Consider the following 17882-nt stretch of genomic DNA (forward strand, 5'->3'; position numbering starts at 1 on the left):
TGGGACACTGAATGCGTCTCCATGCTCCTGCCAGCTGCGGGGCCTCGTGTTCTTCTCAACTTTCTCATGCGGTGAGCTCTGTTCACTCGCCCCGAGCATGACTCCAGCCCAGTTCTGTCCCTGGCCCCCGAGAGGAAGCCGTGTGCCAGTTGCCTCCCGCGGGGCACCTGCGGCAGTATTCCACGGGATAGACTGCTTTTTGAAATGGAATTATATCATTAGTACCTGCCGGGATTAGTGCTGACATTGGGCTTATCCGTCCTTACATCACCTCCTCTTGTTCAAAGGCTGAAGGGGTGATCTGACAAGCCCACCCACATGTTGCCACCCGGGCCGGGAATTTTCGGTCTGTGTTAGGCTGTGCGCATGTGTGTGTGTGTGTGTGTGTGTGTGTGTGTGTGTGTGCTGGTGTGCATGTGTGTTCACATATGCAGAGTGGAGCTGAATCACAAGAGAGGGCTTATGCTACTAGGGTAGATATTTTAAATGACTCTTCTGAGTCCCAGTGTCCTATGTCTCCCGCTGCCCCCAGGTGTCCTCATCTTTGCTCCAGGGAGCTGGCCCTCCTGGCCCTGGCCCATGTGGGGTGGGGCTGGACAGCCTGGCCTTCCATAGTCCAAGGATGTTCTGACCATAGCCACTGCTTTCCCAGAATCCTCCCTACTGTCTGGTGCCCTCCCCATCCTGCAGAGCATGTCTGCCACCGAAGATCCGGAGGGAACCCCATGGCGGAGTTTACATTAGGACAGAAGGAAAACCATTCCCCTTGTTCCACTGGGCTTTTCCTCCACACACCCGTGGACTCCACATCGGTCGCACCCCTGGGATCTCTCGCAGGACATGGGCTATTCTGTCACTGACCACTCACATCCTTCACCACCTGGCAATTTTCTGATTCAGTGACACTGTGTTTGTCATTTATCTCATAGTCAGAGCCTCTGGGAAGTGGGTTTTGTACCTTGGGACTACCTGTTTGAACAGTGAGCCTCAGCTGATTCATCAACAGTGACATATCAGCTGACCAGGCACCTTGCAGGGAAGCTCAAGGGCCCTGTCCCCCCGGCAGAGGCCATATTCAGGACAGCTGCACGGGGGCCATGGTGAGCCACGTATGGAACTCACCATTCTTTCCCTTTGTGTCCTTTCCTCTAACAGGTTGGTGGTTGGGGCCAGCTGTATCCTTTGCCGGCATGCAGGTGACAGCCGGCTGTGCTCACAGGCCTGAGAGGGGACGCCCGGTTCCTACAGCCCCTCCCCCATGGCCCTCCCTTCCAGCAGGGAGGACTGTCTGCCGCCTGGAGTCAGACGTTTCCAGGGCCACTCAGGGCAGATGACCTGTACCCAGGGGACAATTTGAGGCTGACCTTTGAGGCTAGGGCTTCCTGGAGGCATTTCCTGAGCTGCACACTGTGACGCCTGAGCCCTTCAAGGCAGCTGGACACAGCCGTGAGGCAGGTGGTGCTCCCTGGAGAGCAGTCCCATCCGGGCCTGTTCCTTCAGATGGAGCAGTAACACCAGAGAGGCTCCAGGGAGGAGCCATGGGAGGATCTGAGGTCAGGAGAGGGGATAGCTGAGGGAAGGGGAAAGCTGGGACTGCTAGCTGGGAGCCGGGTTCGAAGGCAGCTCTTCCATTTCTTCATGAAGGACACTCTTCCCTTCTGTTGCTACTTGGACACCTTGGGGGTCCTGGCACCAAAGGCTGACATTAAATTTCAAGGAGCCTGGACAGATGCCCCATGGAGGCAGAAGCCACCTGGCCCTGGGTGCTGGAGGGTGCCCCCGTGCCATGGCTCTCAGAGTCCCCTCCTCACTTTGGACACGTGTTTACGAGGTCGGGGTGTGGGAGGGGGTCTTTGTGGCTTGTGTTGGGAGCCTCTTCCAGGCTGACTGGAGATTGTGGGGGAGTGGGTGGCTGGCCAGAGCACTGGGGGTGTCTGACCACAGCTGCTGCTTTCCCAGAATCCTTCCTGCTGCCTGGTGCCCTCTCTGTCCCTTGGCTCCTGATGTCACGATCCATTAGCATTCCTTAGCCTCTGGCAGACGTGGCCCTGGAGTGTGCTGGCTTCCTCACTGGTCTCGGATTGGACACCACCGTCATGATAAGAAGCATCCCCCTCCGGGGCTTTGACCAGGTATGGCCGCGGATGCCCCAGCTCCCACCCTGCGCTCTCTCCCAGGCGGGTGCAGTTGTGGTCTGGGAGTGAGGTCTCAGTCTTTCAAAACTGGCTCTTGTGTTGAGTGAGGAGATTGTTCCTGAAAGAGAAAACACCTGCCAGAGTGTGGAAGGAGGGGCTGGCTCATGGAATGTGTGGCAGCGTCCCCCCAGATTGAAGGGACATTGGTGGGCATGGCAGGCCAGCCTCATGGACCACAAGGTTGGGTCAACTCTTCTATTCCCTCCATTAGAAAGGAGAAAGAATGTGGCGGCTAGTGCGCTGTCCCCCGTCTCCCCTGCTGAGCTCCTCCGGTGTCTGAGCAGGGTGCCACCTCCATGGGGACAGCACCAGGTCGGGAAGCAGGTGCCAGACTGGTAAGACCGTGGGAGCCTCAGGAGGTGGCAGAAAAGAGGGAATGTATGAGTCAGGATGAGCGCTTGGTGGCTGTCCTGGCCGACGGCCACCCTGAGTGCTCAGAGTGTCCCACGCAGTCTCTGAGGCCCCGCCAGTTCCACGTCCTGTCCACTGCATGGGGCCAGCTCCTCTCACGGCCTGCCTGTCAGTTGGCCACTCCTGACAGCCACATGGCAGGAGCTCAGAGGGCCACCCTGCGGGTCTGAAGAGTACCGGTTGTCCTGACCCGCGTTAGGGCCATAGATGCCCCTGATGATGGCAGAGGCATCCATGTCAGGGGCACGTAGTTTGCTGTTTGTTTGCCTGTTTGTTTGAACTAAAGTTCTTCAAGGAAAAGTCACCTGTTAAAACCCAAGTCTAGGGCTGTCACTGTCAAGATGTCAAAATGTCCTCTCACATGCCTAAGAAGGAAGACGGACCCCTGTCCGTCTGTGCTGTCCGGCCTTGTGAGCTCTTGCAGGGGTGGGGAAGCAGTGGGCCTGCCATGTCCAGCCTCCAGCCCCAGCCCACCCAGCGGATGCTGTATATGCTGTGTGGGGCCGTACTTGCTTGCTTGCTTGCTTGCTTTCTTAGATTTTGTCAGAGAGAAAGAGAAAGAGCAAATGAGTAGGGAGAATGGCAGGCAGAGGGAGAAGGAGCCTCTCCCCTGAGCGAGGAGCCCGATGCGAGATTTGATCTCAGGACTTTGGGATCATGACCTGAGCTAAATGCAGACCCTTAACCGACTGAGCTAGCCAGGCCAGACGGCAACCTCTGGGAAGGTCTCGGTGCCTTGGGCCACGGGTGGAGTTCGCCAGGCGCAAACCAGACAGGAGCCACATGAGGCCACGCTGTAGGACACCGAGAAGGACAAGGCCTGAGAAGTAGGGGGGCCCGTAGGGACAGGGACCACTCAGAAGACTGGCCTTCCAGCCCAGGCAGAAGTTGGAGACCGACTAGAGGGGATGCCCTGGGACATGGGGGGCACAGTGGGGAGGCCAGGTGACCCAGGCCCTGCCTCAGAAGGATGTGCAGCCCTGGTGGCAGGCACATGGTCTGGCCACGTGGCTCAGTTGGGCTCAGTAGTTCCCCCCACGGACTGCGACAGAGACTCCAGGCTCGTCAGGAGTCCAGAGGGAGGAGCCGCCTACACTTGTGTTCCCGTGACTCATGTGACAGTCCTGAACAGGCAGGGCTCCTCATGGTGTATGTCTGTATATGAGCAGGCACTGGAGGATTTAAACAGTGGCTTTTATTTTCTCTTCAAAGAGGAAGCTGTGTCTGACTGGGCCTCTGGCTAGCGCAAGCCCTGCCACCCCCCCGCAGCGGCCCCAGGAGCTGAGCCCCCATCTGCAGCCAGGGGGTACAGAGCCTCCGAGGCTGGGAGGAGGGAGCCCTCTCTGCAGATGTCTGGGTCTACCTCCACCCACCCCCACCATGCCTGCTACCTTGTATATCTTGGTGGGGAGCAGAGGGGCCCACCTACTGTCCCAACTCCCCAGAGGCAGAGGAGGTGACAGCATTTGGCAGTGGTGGCAGGAATGGAGCCAAGTGTCATCTCGTTCAGCCAGGCCAGAGCCCCCAGGGGAAAGGGGTGCTTCTCTGTCACTGTTTTCAGTGAAGACTTAGTTAATTGGCATGTAGAGAAGACCCTGAAGGTCAAGTGCGTCCTAACCCAAGGGCCCCAGGTTCTCGGATTTGGAGCTGGCATCAGGTGTTCTCCCAGCTCAGCCCTCAGTTCCACAGAGAACAAGGAGACCCAGAAGTGGGGGTGGACAGAAGCCACTTGGCAGCCGGGGGGCCTTGGACCTTTCCCTTTGAATGGACCTTTCTTGGGCTCCTTTAGGGCTTTTTCAAGCAGGCAGGAGACCATGTCCTTTCCTCCCACAGTCATTAGGAGTGGACGTTCTCACTGCCACCCGGGCCTCACAGCACATCTCTTATGCTTTGCAGCAAATGTCTTCCTTGGTCACGGAGTACATGGCGTCTCAAGGCACCCGGTTCCTGAGAGGCTGTACCCCCTCCAGAGTGCGGAGGCTCCCAGATGGCCAGCTCCAGGTTACCTGGGAGGACCTCAGCTCTGGCAAGGAGGACACGGGCACCTTCAACACCGTTCTGTGGGCCATAGGTAAGGGCGCGCCAAGCCACATGTGAGCCACATGGAGACCAGCAGCATCGCCTCCCCCTTCCTGCTGTCTCTAGGGCTCCCCTCGTCCTGCTGGCTTTCAGGTGGGCCAGCTGTCACAGCACACCTCTTAGGCCATCAGAATAGCCCGTGGAAGTGTTTCCATCCAGTGGATGGTTTGAGCTCCGCAGGAGTAAATGCCTCACTGGCTTTTGTGGAAACCACACTTTGCAGATCTCCCAAGATGGCGTCAGTGATAGGGCCGAGGCCTTGGGCCTTCCTCTGCTGCACATGGCTTGGAAGGCAGCTCACCCACACGTGGTTGTGTTCTCATCCTCCCATTCTCTGAGAGGTGTGGGTCTAGCTTTCTATGGGGAGAGGGGGGCGAAAGTTGAGCAAGCATGGCTGGACAGAATTAGCCCATTGCTGACATTGCTGGACGCACTCCCTCCCGGGCTGGCTCCTCCCTGCACCGTAAGGGAGCAGGATGGAGAGTGGTGATGCAGTAGGGAGACACCTGCCCAGGGCCTGGGCCTCAGCTGGTCTGAGGGAAGGGACATGGGCTCTGAGGAAAGGTGCCCTGGCCAGGAGCCAGGCGGGAAGAGCAGAGAGCTCAGAGTGTCCATCGTGAACCTGCCTGTGGCTGTGAGTGGGGTCTGGCCCTGTGCGCTATTTCCCGTTCACCAGGGTCTTTCTGCACTGAGCCTGGTCCATTGTCCCTCCTCCGTGAGCCCGGGCTCGGAACTGTGTAACTGTCAGAATCCTCAGCCACCCCCATGTTGGTTTATCAAATGTTTACTGAGTGCTCAGAGGGGCCGTCATGTCAGCGTCTGTCAGGACCTGGTTGGCCTGGTCCCGGCATCCCCTGCGGGGAGGCTCCCGGGCAGAGCTGGGCTGCGTCACAGAGCAGTGCTTCTGAGAAGCCTCTCTGGTTTTCCTGAGTCCTCAGAACGCTTGGAATCAGACCATGAGATAAACTCTGAGGGAGTCGGAGCCCTTCACTTGTGTGTGGTCAACACGGGCAGGTTTAAGGAGCAAGGAAAACACCTTGCAGTTCAGTTAGTGCCTCTTGCCCCAAACTTAGTAAACGGCCACAGGAAATACTCTTGTTCAGTTCATAAAAGTAAATTGAAGTAGGTTTATTTTGGTGAACACCGTGAAAGAGTCTATAACTATTCAGGTCCAGAAGTGTAAGTTGACATTTATCTTAAAGTCCATTCTTAAAGGTGCAGTGGCAAGTCTCTCCCCTCCCGTCTGCACCCCCAGCCTCTTCCTTTGTCCCCTGATAACACCTCAGGGACCCCAAACACCCACATCCCTTCTCTCGCCGTTGGACAGAGGCAAAGGCCTATGCCAATATGCCGTCCGCTAAGCCTGAGCTGAGAGCAGCAGCTCCGAGGGCAAGGGGCTGTGCCCTGGGGAAGCCTCGAGATCCTCCCAGCTTCAGACAGGTCCCTGGTGGGTGACACGTGGGGCCCCCGGTGCACATGCCTGCCCTCCCCTCTGCAGGAGTCCGTTTTATTTTCTGTATTTTCAAAAAGAGCATCCCCCAGACAGTCTGCCCAACGTGATTGATGCTGGGGGTGGAAGCTTTTCACAGTCCTTGGCCTTTGACCTTGCTTCCCGAGGCGGCGCTGCGGTGGCGGCGGCGGTTTCTGGCACGCCTCCTGGGGCTGTACGGGCATGTGCTGACTTTGCTGCAAGCTCCCGGGCCAGGTTTTGTAAACAATCGGGAGCCACTTCCCAGTTTAACAACTGGGAATGTTTTCTGCCGGTGTACCCTGATAAGCCTTTAGCCAAGCATCGTTTCTGCTTGCAATGAAGGACGATCCGTGGGCCAGGATGTTAAAATAAAGCTCCCCCGGGGCCCCAAGGGCTGGCCCAGCAAATAGCTCTGGGACCGCGGGTCCTGCTCCAGTAGCGAGTGCTGCCTGCACGCCAGCGGGACTTTGACGTGTGTGAGAAACAGGAGGGAGGGATGGCCCTCGTGTCCAGAGGACACATAGCAAGGGCCACGAGGAGATTCCGTGGGGCCAAACTTGTGCTTGGCACCTCGGTCACAGCTGGTGAGGACGGTCTGCGCAGGGATGGCGAGGAGGGCCCTGCAGTCTGCAAGCCCGAGAGGACTCCTGAGCCTCTTCCTCAGCCCAGCCTTGATCTCCACGTGGTGGATTAAACACATTAGCAGTTAAAGCAGTTAATTGCTGTGCAGGGGGCCGGCTCATTGTTTGTCTCTGAATCACCCACCCACACCAGGTGTCTCAGATAATAGACTGGGAACTCGCAGTGAGGAGGATTTCCTGTCTGCAGATGTGCCGATTACGGTGCTGAGTGAAGACAGTCAGCCTGCGCCCGCCACGGGCTCGAATTCACCCTGTGCAGTTAACCAGTTGTGGCCTGAATCCTCAGCCATCAGGGGCGGCCGTGGGAGGGGGTAGTAGGGGCAGGATGGGGCAGGACAGGGACATGGACGGGACACCTGCGCATGGAATCACTTCCCAGCTGGAGCTCAGCTGAGGTTCAGCTTCGACTTTGTTTCCGAGGCTGGACGGACGGAGGGCCGCTGGAGCAAAGCCCTGGGAAAGCCGGCCGCTCAAACTGTCCTGTGCCCCCCAGCATCTCTAGCCTCCTGGAAGGTTTCCTGGCCCCCTCTCGCAGCAAGGGTGGACGCTATTGGTGCTTCCTTCCCTGGGCCACGAGAGTCCTGCCCACGGTCAGAAGGCCCAGACGGCTGGTGTTCCCACCACCTGGAATGCCAGGAAGGGCTGTCCTGGCCATGCCTCAGCAGCCCCCTTGGTCTATTAGGAATCAGCCACTTCCTCTTCCTCGGACTTTGTCTTAGCAGGGAAATTGGTATCGCCCACCTGGGTGTGAAACCCACAGATAACTTCCAAGCCTCTAAAATGGCATAAAGAGAGCCAGCAGGCGCTGGAGGCCCGGCTTTCTAGTTTCTTGGTTTTGTTTTTGTTTTTAAATCTTATTTATGTATTTGGGAGAGAGAGCATGGGGTGGTGGCAGTAGAAAGAGCAGAGGGAGAAGGACAAGCAGACTCTGTGCTGAGCACAGAGCCCGACGGGGGGCTTGATCCCACGACCCTGAGATCATGACCTGAGCTGAAGACCTGGATGCTCCACCGACTAAGCCACCTGGGTGCCCCCCTACTCCGGCTCTCCAGCTTTAATCCAACCACCATATTGAGGACCCCCCTCCCTATAGAGCCCACTTGCACAGAGTGTACCCATAGACCACAGCCGGGGAGGTGGTGGCACCTGTGGAGACAGCGGTGGGTTCTGCGGTACCCGGGGAGTAGAGTGCAACTGCCCAGGGTGGGCTGCAGACTCTGTCTCCCCTCTCTACCACGGGGACTTCTGGCTTTGGTTTCCAGGGGACCGCCTTGCTCAGGTACATTCAGCTGATGTCTCCTCCATCCTACAGACACCCCCTTCGAGTCCTTGTGGACTGTCTCCCCACCCCCCACCCCTGAGTGCTGGGCAGCAGCACTAGGAGCTGGAGGCAAAACAGAAGTGAGCCCCCGAGGCTGGGAATTCATGGGTGTGTGTAGGGGGGTTCTCTTGAGTCCAGCAAGAAGGATGAAGCAGTCCAGGCCCCTGTGCCCCTGATAGCCGTGAGAGGAGCCCAGGCTGGCGTAGGGCTGCTGTAGAGGGACTGGCAGTTGGAGCGTGGGTGTGACCTTGTTGAGAGAAGCCCAATCCAAGGCCACTGGGCCTGTTCTTTGGGGCCGTGTCATGCTGTGGCTGTAGGAAACTGCATGCGGCTGTGTTCCTCCCGGGCAGGACCTCAGAGCGACCTAACAGGTTGTGACAGGTTCCCACACGTGGACTCCCCGGGTCACCTAAGGCCCACCTTTCTCAGCTCCCCAGGCCTGAAAGGGAAGCACTGCTCTGCTTGTGAGCCTCTCATATTCTAACACCTTTTTATTTCAGTTTAAACGTCAAGCTTGTAACTAGCCACGTGAAGAGAGACTCAAGTCTGTGTGTGTATGTGGTGTGTTTTCTTGGAGGGAAAGGAGATGTTCAGGGAGTTCTTCCTGTCGGCCCCTCCCACAGGCCAAGGGAAGCGGCTGGGCCTGAGACCACGGCCTTTCCCTGCCACACCATGTGGCCCTGGGTGATGGACCCCAGCTTGTGAGCCAACACCGTCGACTTTGGCTGTCATTCATCTCTGCTGTGGCTCACTGTGGCACCAACCCATTGCAGAGGCAAGGCAGCGGGAAAACAGCCTCTGCACTCACAGAGTGGCCCTCTGCCCTCTGGGAAGCCCTGCACCGGTGCAGGCCGGCGAGCTGGCTCCTGCCCTTGTCCAGGGTCACCTTGACCCCCACAACCGTCAGATCCAGACCAGCCTACCTTCGCACTTATGGCCTTTTTACCAAATCAGATTCAATATTTATGATTAGAACTTAGTGGAAGCAAGTTGTTTTTAAAAAAAAAAAAGAAGAAAGTCTTAGTGAAAATGGTTATAAAGATAAATAGGCATCTTTTTTTGTTTTGTTTTGTTTTTGCATTAATGTGCACTATCTAAATTTTGCAAGTGCTACTGGGAGCCGTCAACCAGCAGGAAGGTTATATTGATATTTGTAATTGTTACAGCAATAATTACCACCTACCAGGGAACGTGTCCCTTCCTGGGGGTTCCCGTGGACCAAACTGCCGCTGGGCCTGGAGACTGCACCACGTTCCAGGGCTGGCTGTGGGGGTTTAGGAGCCCATGTGAGCTTATTTTATGTGTTGTCGGTGCTGCACACAGGCTTGAATGGGAAAGGCCCATGTTGTGTCTCATGGGGAGGGGACAGTGGTGAGAGGTGTCCTCAGGATGGCCTGGGGGGCAGTGGCAGGTGCTGGTGGTCACAGTAAGCCTCCAGCCTCAGGTCACACTAAGGCGCTCAGGTCATGGTAAGGCTCACTTATTCATTCAGCAAACGTTGAGCCCTACCTGGACCCCAGGGCAGCAGGTTGGGTCCTCTGCCCTGTTCTCAGGGCCCCTAAGGTTGTAGACTGGGGTTCTGGGGCTATTTTAGAAGGGGCCATTTGAGAAAATAAAAGGAGCCCTTTGCTGTTGTTATCCTTTCACCTAAAGTCCCAAAGATGACAAGAGACACATAATAAACTTTTTAAAAGGTGAGCCTCAAGGGATCTGACTAGAGGTGCCAAAGGTGTGAGTTCTGCCTTCCATGTCTGGCCCAGGGTGACCCACAGGCCAGCCTAGGGGGAGTGGCTGACTCTGAGGGCCCATGGATGTTTCCCCCCAAGGAGGGATGCCAGGAGGGGTGCTCTGTGAACCTGTGTGAAGCTGTTGGTCCGGTCTCCTGGACCCCCACCCTCCTGACACTCGCCTGCATCTGTGTGATCAGAGCCCCTCATTCGCCCTATCATACTCCTGCTGGCACTTAAATCTTAACTCATTATATGGATTGCCCTTCACTCGTCGGAACGTGTGCTCCAGACAGGCGTGAAATTGGAGGGAATGCCCGTTTTCCTGTAACGGGAGACAGAGGACCAGGAAATGGCATATGTCCAGTTGTCTGTGTCCCTGGGCCCAGCTGAGCAGGTAGGAAGGACCAAAACTGCCATCTGGGGAGTTTTTGACCTTCAGCTTTCTCCAGCCTTCTCCAGCTGGCTTGGTGAGCATGGGGGCCGGTCTGCCTCCCCAGACCAGTAGCGGCAGCTGGTGGGACTCTGGGGCCGTGAGAGGAGTGCTGGTCTGGTCCAGCTGCCCCGGGAGCTCTTAGGCTGAATGCGGCTTTCTGTACCACTTCAGGGCCCCAGGATGTCCTGGATGCCAGGACTGTCTTATGTTGGTGACACCAGGGTCACTTAGAGGGACTCAGCAGAGGAGGCTGAGCCTGGTGAGAGAGGCAGCTCTAAGAACCCATCCACACATTGGTTTGGACTCTGCCTCTGAGGAGGAAGTGAGAACATGTTTGTTTGTGGAATCTTGACACCCTTGTTGTTTGCAGTAAATATGAGTGTCACTCGGTTATCATGTGAGAAGCTCTTGCAAGGCAATCAAGTTGTGGAGATACACATAAATGAAATTAAAAAGGCAAGGAATGGGCAGTTCACAAGAGGAAATACAGCTACTGAATATGTGGCCCAAAGTCCTTAGTTTTACTGGTAAATATACTGGCAGTCAAAGAAATGGAAATTAAAACTTTGGTCAGAGGGAAGGAACAAGCCCCAGAAGGGGCCACCGTCCAGGCACAGCTCCCCACCCTGGGCCCAGGAAGCCCCACCTAGTCGGCGGACCTTCCTCTGAGGACTGTCCCAAGGACTAAACCAACACAGACAAACTGCCATCCCCATGCCGGTGGTGTCCAGGGAGCAGAGATGCGGGAACCAGGCCCGGGAGCCATTCAGCTGCACTCAGCAAGCCTGAGCTGGGTACCAAAGAGCCAAGGCCCCAGGGAGCAAGAGATCCCCCAGGGCATGGAGCGAGTGGCCTGCGCGGGGATGTGGGAAAGTACTGTGTGCGACACACAGGGTGATGCACATGGGGAGAAGGGTGCCACAGAGGTGCCCGTCTTCCCCCCCACCCCCAGTCACCTGAGGAGTCCTACCTTTGTTTTTGCATGAGAGGAAAATGGTGAGGGAGAAAGCTTTGCATGTTGCCTGGGTCTTGCTTCTGGCCATGTAAGCGTGACCCGGACTGGACATTGTCCACAGGGCCAGAGCCACCCTTCTCGCGTGGCTGGCCACTGGGTCCCCACATGAGCACCCGTGCTCTGCCTTCCTCGGAGGCTCCAGAACTGAGCTGAGTGGGGGCCCCACACCATCTCCCCGGGCCCCCAGCCCCTGTGGGGAGACAGGACTCTGCTCTGAGCACAAGGCAGCAGAACTCGGAGGGATATGTCTCTCCCTCTTCCATGACCCTCTCCAGGTTGTCTGCTCAGTGAGGCCCACATCCTGGCTGTGGCCAGAAACTTCGATGGAGGGCCTTCCACAATTTGGGCGTATTCTGTCTACCCTCGCTGCTGCTACCCCTTTTAAATTTATCTCCATATTCCTTGAGATCTGGTATGTGGTTAGACTGACATCTCTGAGGTGTAAGGTTACCATGGTTACCACGAGGCCCAAGGAAATGCTCCTGGTGTCCCGGCACCTGTCAGGCAGGAGTGCTGTGTGGCCAGCATCAGAGCAAAGTAGTCTGTGGGCAGCCAGCTTTGTCCTTGGATGCTCCAGCCTCAGCATGGAGCAATCGCCAGGAGACCGTGAGCCTGCCAAGCTGCTGTAGGCCCTGCTCCCTAAAACCGGCAGAGCCTGAGGGCTCAGCTCTGAGTCCCCTACCTGCAGAGACTCTCGGCCCACCCTGCAGACCCCCACCAGGCCTGCCTACGGGGCCCAGCTCCTTCCTTGCTGAGGTGCAGCCCCTTCCAGTCCCTTCCTAGGTGCAGGAGAAGCTCCCAGGCGCCAGCTGGATCCCCTACTCAGGAATCAGGCCTGGGGCCCCCATGCTGCCTCCTCTAGGCCGGACACTGGCCAGCGTGGTGTGATGCACTCCACACGCCCACGCGTCTCTACTCACTCAACTAGGGCGGGCGTTGGTGCCATCAGAAGGCAGGGACCTCCAGATCCTCACGTCGCGTCGCCAGTGTCTGGTATGCTGGGCAACGGGCGTCCGCCCACCCAGCACCTGATTCTTGCGGCCAAGCGCACTGAAGAGGCCGGAGCCGGCTCCCCATGAATTTGAGAAGCACGGCTTAGTTGATTCTCTGTGTTTTGACTTCCCACTCTGGGAGAGCAGCTGGAGACTTAAGGTTTCCTTTTCATAGGACTTGGTCTTCCAGATGCTCAGCTTGGCATCACCCGCCACCCGATCCCTCGTGTATCTGAGGCAGCACGAGCTGTGGGAATTGTGCCTTTGAAACTGTTCGTCTTTGCCTTTAGGACATACTGGGAGCCCTGCGGGGCTGCCTCTGCCCTCCCAGGGCCCCCCAGGAAGAGCTGACTCCACCACCCCTTGGCTTAGTGAGACCACGTGTCTGAACTAGGGGAGAAAGGGACCTCTGCTGGCACTCGGCGGTGACAAGGCCCAGGGCCGGAAGCATGTGAAGCCCAGCGGGGAGTCTGCTGCCGCTGTCCCCTACCCCTGCGAGCTTTGTACCCGAGAGTTGCTCACCAGGATTAGCCAAAAATGACTGCAGCCAGGGGTGGTTATGGTGTGTGGTTTGGGCTCTGCCTTTCTGCCCATTTCTATTCTCTGCTCTAGAGGTCTCCAAGCTGGGGATATCTGCTGGCCAGGTGCCACAGGCACACGAGAGAAGGAGCTAAGGGCTTGTAGCATGGAGCTGCCCAAGGCCAGGCCTCTAGCCCCACTTGACGCTAGAGGGGGTTTGCGGGGTCTGTCCCGAGACCCTGAGCAGGGCTTAAGTCTGCCTTCTCGCTGCCCGCTCTGAAGGACATTCTACTGCCCAGCTCTGGGGCCACAGGGCCACAGCCTATTCACACAGACCCAATTTGAGGGCAGGAGAGACGCATAAATCCATCACAAAGCACCATCCTGAGTATGGGCCTGCGGGAAGAGCATCCTGTGGGAGGGTGGGAACCCCGGGGTTGCAGAAAGAGTGAGAAGGAGCATTCCCTATTCCAGGAAGGGCCATGTAGGGACTCAGGAGGCTGTGGGCTCAATTGGGGCCCACAGGTGTGCTCCGCAGAGACTGAGACACGCACCCTGGCACTGCTGGAAAACATGTGCACAGGCTTCTTCTGTGAGAGGCCCAGGTTGTGTATGTCCCCTGTCTTCCCCTCTAGGCCCGATGCCTTCAGAGGCTGTGAGGCCCTCTCGCGCTGTGTCTGCAAGTACAGCTACAGTGACCTTTGATCACGCTCTGCTATGTCCGCAAGGCATCCAGGCCCGAGGTGGGCTGGCCCCTGCCGTGGGGAAGGGTTGAGATCACTGTCCAGTGATGGGGCATGCATACTCCTGGGTCATTGCTACTTCTAGACTTTTTCTGTGGTCAGAGCCATAGGAACTTTGTATTAAGAAAATGGAGAATGAATGAATTTCCAACTCAAATGTGACTTCACGGGGTTTTACCTGTCTTCTTGGAATGGCTTGTAAGCTTTATTGTCAGGATCTAATCGTACAGTGGAAATATGGGTTGGCATAGTCTCCTGAGCGAATTATCTTTGTCTGTGCTGGGTTATCAACTGCATATCCAATTTGGCCCCTGGGTTTCAGATTGTTTACAAATTATGGGGACTTTTTTTTTTCTTTTCCATTTTTCTTTTTTGTTGTTTGAATATGTGAACTACGTATATAATTTAAAAACCAAAATTGTATCCCAGGACTTGTTTAGAGAAGTCTTGTCCCCATCTGCTTCCTCCACCCCTTTCCCTTCCTTTCTGTTCCTCCTCATCCTGCTTCCTCCTCTCGTCAACTCTGTGCAAGTAACAGTGTGGGACTGCGTGCGTGCGTGAGTGTGAGGCTACAGAGGCCGACAGCCCCTCGACGCTGTTGTGCTTGATGTTTGACCCATGCCAAGTGGGCATGCCGAGAAGCGTTCTGAATCAACCGAGGAATCTCAGTGGAAACTGCTGAACGTCTTTGAGCCTTGCACTTTATTTCCTTCAGGTCGCATTCCAGAAACCAGAAGCCTGAATTTGGAGAAGGCTGGAGTACACACCAGCCCCACCAGTCAGAAGATCCTGGTCGATGCTCAGGAAACCACCTCTGTCCCCCACATTTATGCCATCGGAGACATAGCAGAGGTACGGCCCGCACCTGCCACCTCGTGTCACCTCCCCGTCCCCCCATCCCAGCTGGGCCTCAGGGACCTGACGAGGCTCACAGAGGCTGTGGGCCAAACCCCAAGTACTACTGGTAGACTCAAGTGCTGGGAAGGATTGGGCACCAACCTCTGCTTACTCGAATGTTCCTCCTTTCTGTGGGGGATGGGGGGTTGGGGGCTTAAAAACGAAGAGCACCATCAGCAAATCCCTCTTGTCTGCTCTGAGGGAGGGACATCTGTTTGCACACAACATGGGCCTCGACTTCCTGAAGGTGGGCTGGCAGTACAGAGCCTTAGATATGCTGCTGCTGGGCAGATCCTTGGGGCTGTCTGGTCCTGCAGCCCTGGGCATGACTTCCTCACCTCAGTTTACCCTCTCATCTGAGGATGGATCAGTACTCTCCCTGACTGGGCTGTCAGATGGGGACACAGCCCCACTCACCAGGCCTGCCTGCTCCTCCCCTTGTGAGTCCCTGGCAGAAGCCCTGCCCCCCAGCCTGGGAGGCATCTGGTCAGCACCCCTCTCCTCTTCATGGCCCCGTCATGGCTGGTCAGTCACGGGTCCCCTGTTCCCCCAACCACCTTCCCAAAGCCCCAGGAGCAGTGGGCCTCTCCTATACATTTGAGTCATGGCCTAAGGAAGGTGGCTCAGGTGGGGCCCTGGCCAAAGAAGCCTGAGAGATACACCAGGGCCCCCAGACCCCAGCAGGGCTCTTGCTGGCCAGTCCTGCCAGCATCATCAACGTGTTAGTCCTGGGGCTGCCATTACAAATCACCACAAGCTGGGTGGCTTAGATTGATAGAACTGTATTCTTGCACATTCTGGAGGCCGGAAATCTGTGTGGGCAGGGCTGGGCTGCCTCTGAAGCCTCTAGGGGAGGACACGTCGTCATCCTTCAGGCAGTCCAGACTTGGAGCTACAGCACTCTCTGCCCATCTTTGTGTGTGTGTGTGTGTGTGTATGTCTCCTTGTTTCTTTCTTCTTAGGACCCTCGTTGGATTTAGGGCTCACCCTAAGTGACCAATCCTAAATGGTCTCAATTCTTTCCTTAATTACATCTGCAAAGAGCCTCATTTCCAAACAGGGTCCCATTCTGAGGTTCCAGGCAGACATGAACTTGGGGGATGCCTTAAACCCACTGTGATGTGTTCTAGCCTCAGCCACTTTTCTGGGTTCTTTGACTGCTGCAGGAACAGACAGAAGTCTTAGCTCTTATGGTGACACCCTGGTCGGAGTCACAGATTGACAACTGAGTAAGTGAACTGTTTGAGGGAGATGTCAGAAGATGTTTAGTGTGGCGGTCAAGGGAGACCTGAGGGAGGAGTAGAGCGAGCTAGAGGCCCAGGCCAGCCCAGTAAGGATGCTCGTGCCTGCTCCAGAGTGCAAGCACTGCCCTGCCCCCACCCACCCCAGAGCCCACTTTGGGAAATGCTTGGGGTGGGGGAGCCAGTATCTGTGGCAGGTGGGTCCCTGGGTGGGGCATCCCAGAGCTGAAGGAGTACAGGTGGCTGTTGTCCCCAGTGCTATGGGACCATCCTTCCCTCAGCCTCTGCTGAAGCTTATGATGGCTGGGTCTTCTGGAGAGCCTGGCACACTCATGGAGACAGATCAGGGCAGGAGCCCATGCAAGGCTGGGCTTTCCCTTTGTTCCTGAGGGGCCAGCCTACCCATCTGGCACAGGCCCATCTTGCAGACACTTGACTCCATACAGACCCCTCCTGCAAGGACAACATGGCCCCTGCTGTGCCTATTGTACCAGACGGATCACTCTCTAGCTGTGCTCTGTGCTGGCACATGAGCCACAGGGCTGCCCCTTGAGTCCCTCAGGCTGCCCGTGGACCCAGGCTCATGAAATGGTACATGAGGGGGAGCAGATCACCAAATGGAGACAAGACCCTGGGGACAGCTTGCTGGAGCGTGTGCTCAGAGCTCCAGCCCATCCTCCCACCAAGTCCTTTCTGACCATCCACTTGACCTGTTGGTGTGGACAGAAGTGAGTGGCTTCACGTGCCCACTGGACCGGGCAGTGCTGTTGCTCACATGATCTCTAGTGGTGGGGACGTGGCATTCTCTGGTGGCCCCTCTGTGTTCATCCTATGTGCTGCACCCCAACGTAGCACCCATGGTCCTGGGAGAGAGTGCCGTGCAGATTATACCAGGCTTCCTGCGCACCCCAGGAGCTGAGTGCGAACATAGAGGAAACCATAGTATTTCAGACTGTTTTGCCAGAAATAGTACACACAAAGGCGGCATCTATTGAAATATTAAATCCACTGAGTTGGAAAGGTCCTTCGGGGCAGTCCAAAGAGTTAACACTAACCCAGTGGTCCGGTGTGCAGTGGGGAAGAGTCCCGCAGGCAGGCGGGGCGGCCATTGTCTGGTGACATATTGTGCTGCGCGCATGGACATTTCCGCACTTAGTCAGGCCCGGTGGAATGCACGGGCTGCTTTCACGAGTTTATCTCTGCGGATCTCTATTCATTTCTGGAATGTCAAACAACATCTGCATTTCCTGCTGCTGCAGAGGTGATTGGCAGCCAGTCCCAGGCCGACGCGTGTAGGAACATGGGGGGCTGTGCACCGCCCCCCTCCCCGGCTCCTGGAGGGGGACACACCCTGGGACGGAGGGGCCTCCAGCAGCAAGGCATTTGGATTTGGGATTTGTAATAGACTGTGACGTGCAAGCCAAGCTGCATGTCAGGCACACACGAGATCCTTCCAGGGCCCGTTTTAGCCTGAATCCCGGTTATTGCAGACGATTAAGTAGGAGCGGGTACTTCTTCGAGCTCTGTCCTGAGGGCAGCTCTCCAAGGTCACCAACATGAAGAAGGGGTTCAGAGGGATGCCACAAGCCAGGGTGGGTGGTGTGGCGGGGCTCACTGGCAGCTCACCTGCTCTTCCAGGGTTGGGGGCCATAACTGCAGGTGGCCCCCCAGAGCAGGACAGGGGGAAGGAAGCAAGCAGGACAAGCAAACTGGCCCAGGGCCCTGCGCCCAGAGACAAACAGGCTTCGGAGGTTTTGGAGGGGGAGAAGCTTCACTAGGAAGGCATGGGCGGCAGCAGGGGTCCTGTGGAGACTCCCCCAGATGTGCTGAAGTAACCCTGGGCTCCTCCCATGCATCAGGGGCGGCCTGAGCTGACACCCACGGCCATAATGGCAGGAAAGCTCCTGGCCCAGCGGCTGTGCGGTCAGTCCTCAGACGTGATGGATTACGACAACGTGAGTACCCTCTGCCCTTCAGTGAGCTGCATCCAGCCTGGAGACAGGGCGGCTCTTGGTGCGGGGGTGGGAGGCGTGCATGTGCCTGTGTGCATGCTCACAGGCATGTGGACCTCTGTGTCTGCACGCACACACTCACGCGTAAGGTTTAGCTTTGTGGGAGTGGCCTCACAACAAGCAAGGGTAGCCCCCCCCACCCGCTCTGGCAGGCTGCTAACTTGCACGTCTGGGGACCTGGC

The 17882-nt window shown here is 56.9% G+C and overlaps 1 protein-coding gene across 4 annotated transcripts in view; it reads left to right on the forward strand.

Annotated features, from left to right (window-relative positions):
• TXNRD2 (thioredoxin reductase 2) overlaps positions 1-17882 on the forward strand; it is a 49371-nt gene that overhangs the window by 26047 nt on the left and 5442 nt on the right. For all 4 annotated transcript variants that reach the window (XM_080821534.1, XM_080821536.1, XM_080821535.1 and 1 more), the window contains exons 9-13: positions 1156-1175; positions 2041-2132; positions 4503-4677; positions 14266-14402; positions 17548-17643. In XM_080821534.1, the coding sequence (XP_080677660.1) occupies positions 1156-1175; positions 2041-2132; positions 4503-4677; positions 14266-14402; positions 17548-17643 (520 nt within the window). The remainder of the gene's footprint in view (positions 1-1155; positions 1176-2040; positions 2133-4502; positions 4678-14265; positions 14403-17547; positions 17644-17882) is intronic.

This window comes from Martes martes (assembly GCF_963455335.1).
Source record: "Martes martes genome assembly, chromosome: 13".
NCBI lineage: Eukaryota > Metazoa > Chordata > Mammalia > Carnivora > Mustelidae > Martes > Martes martes.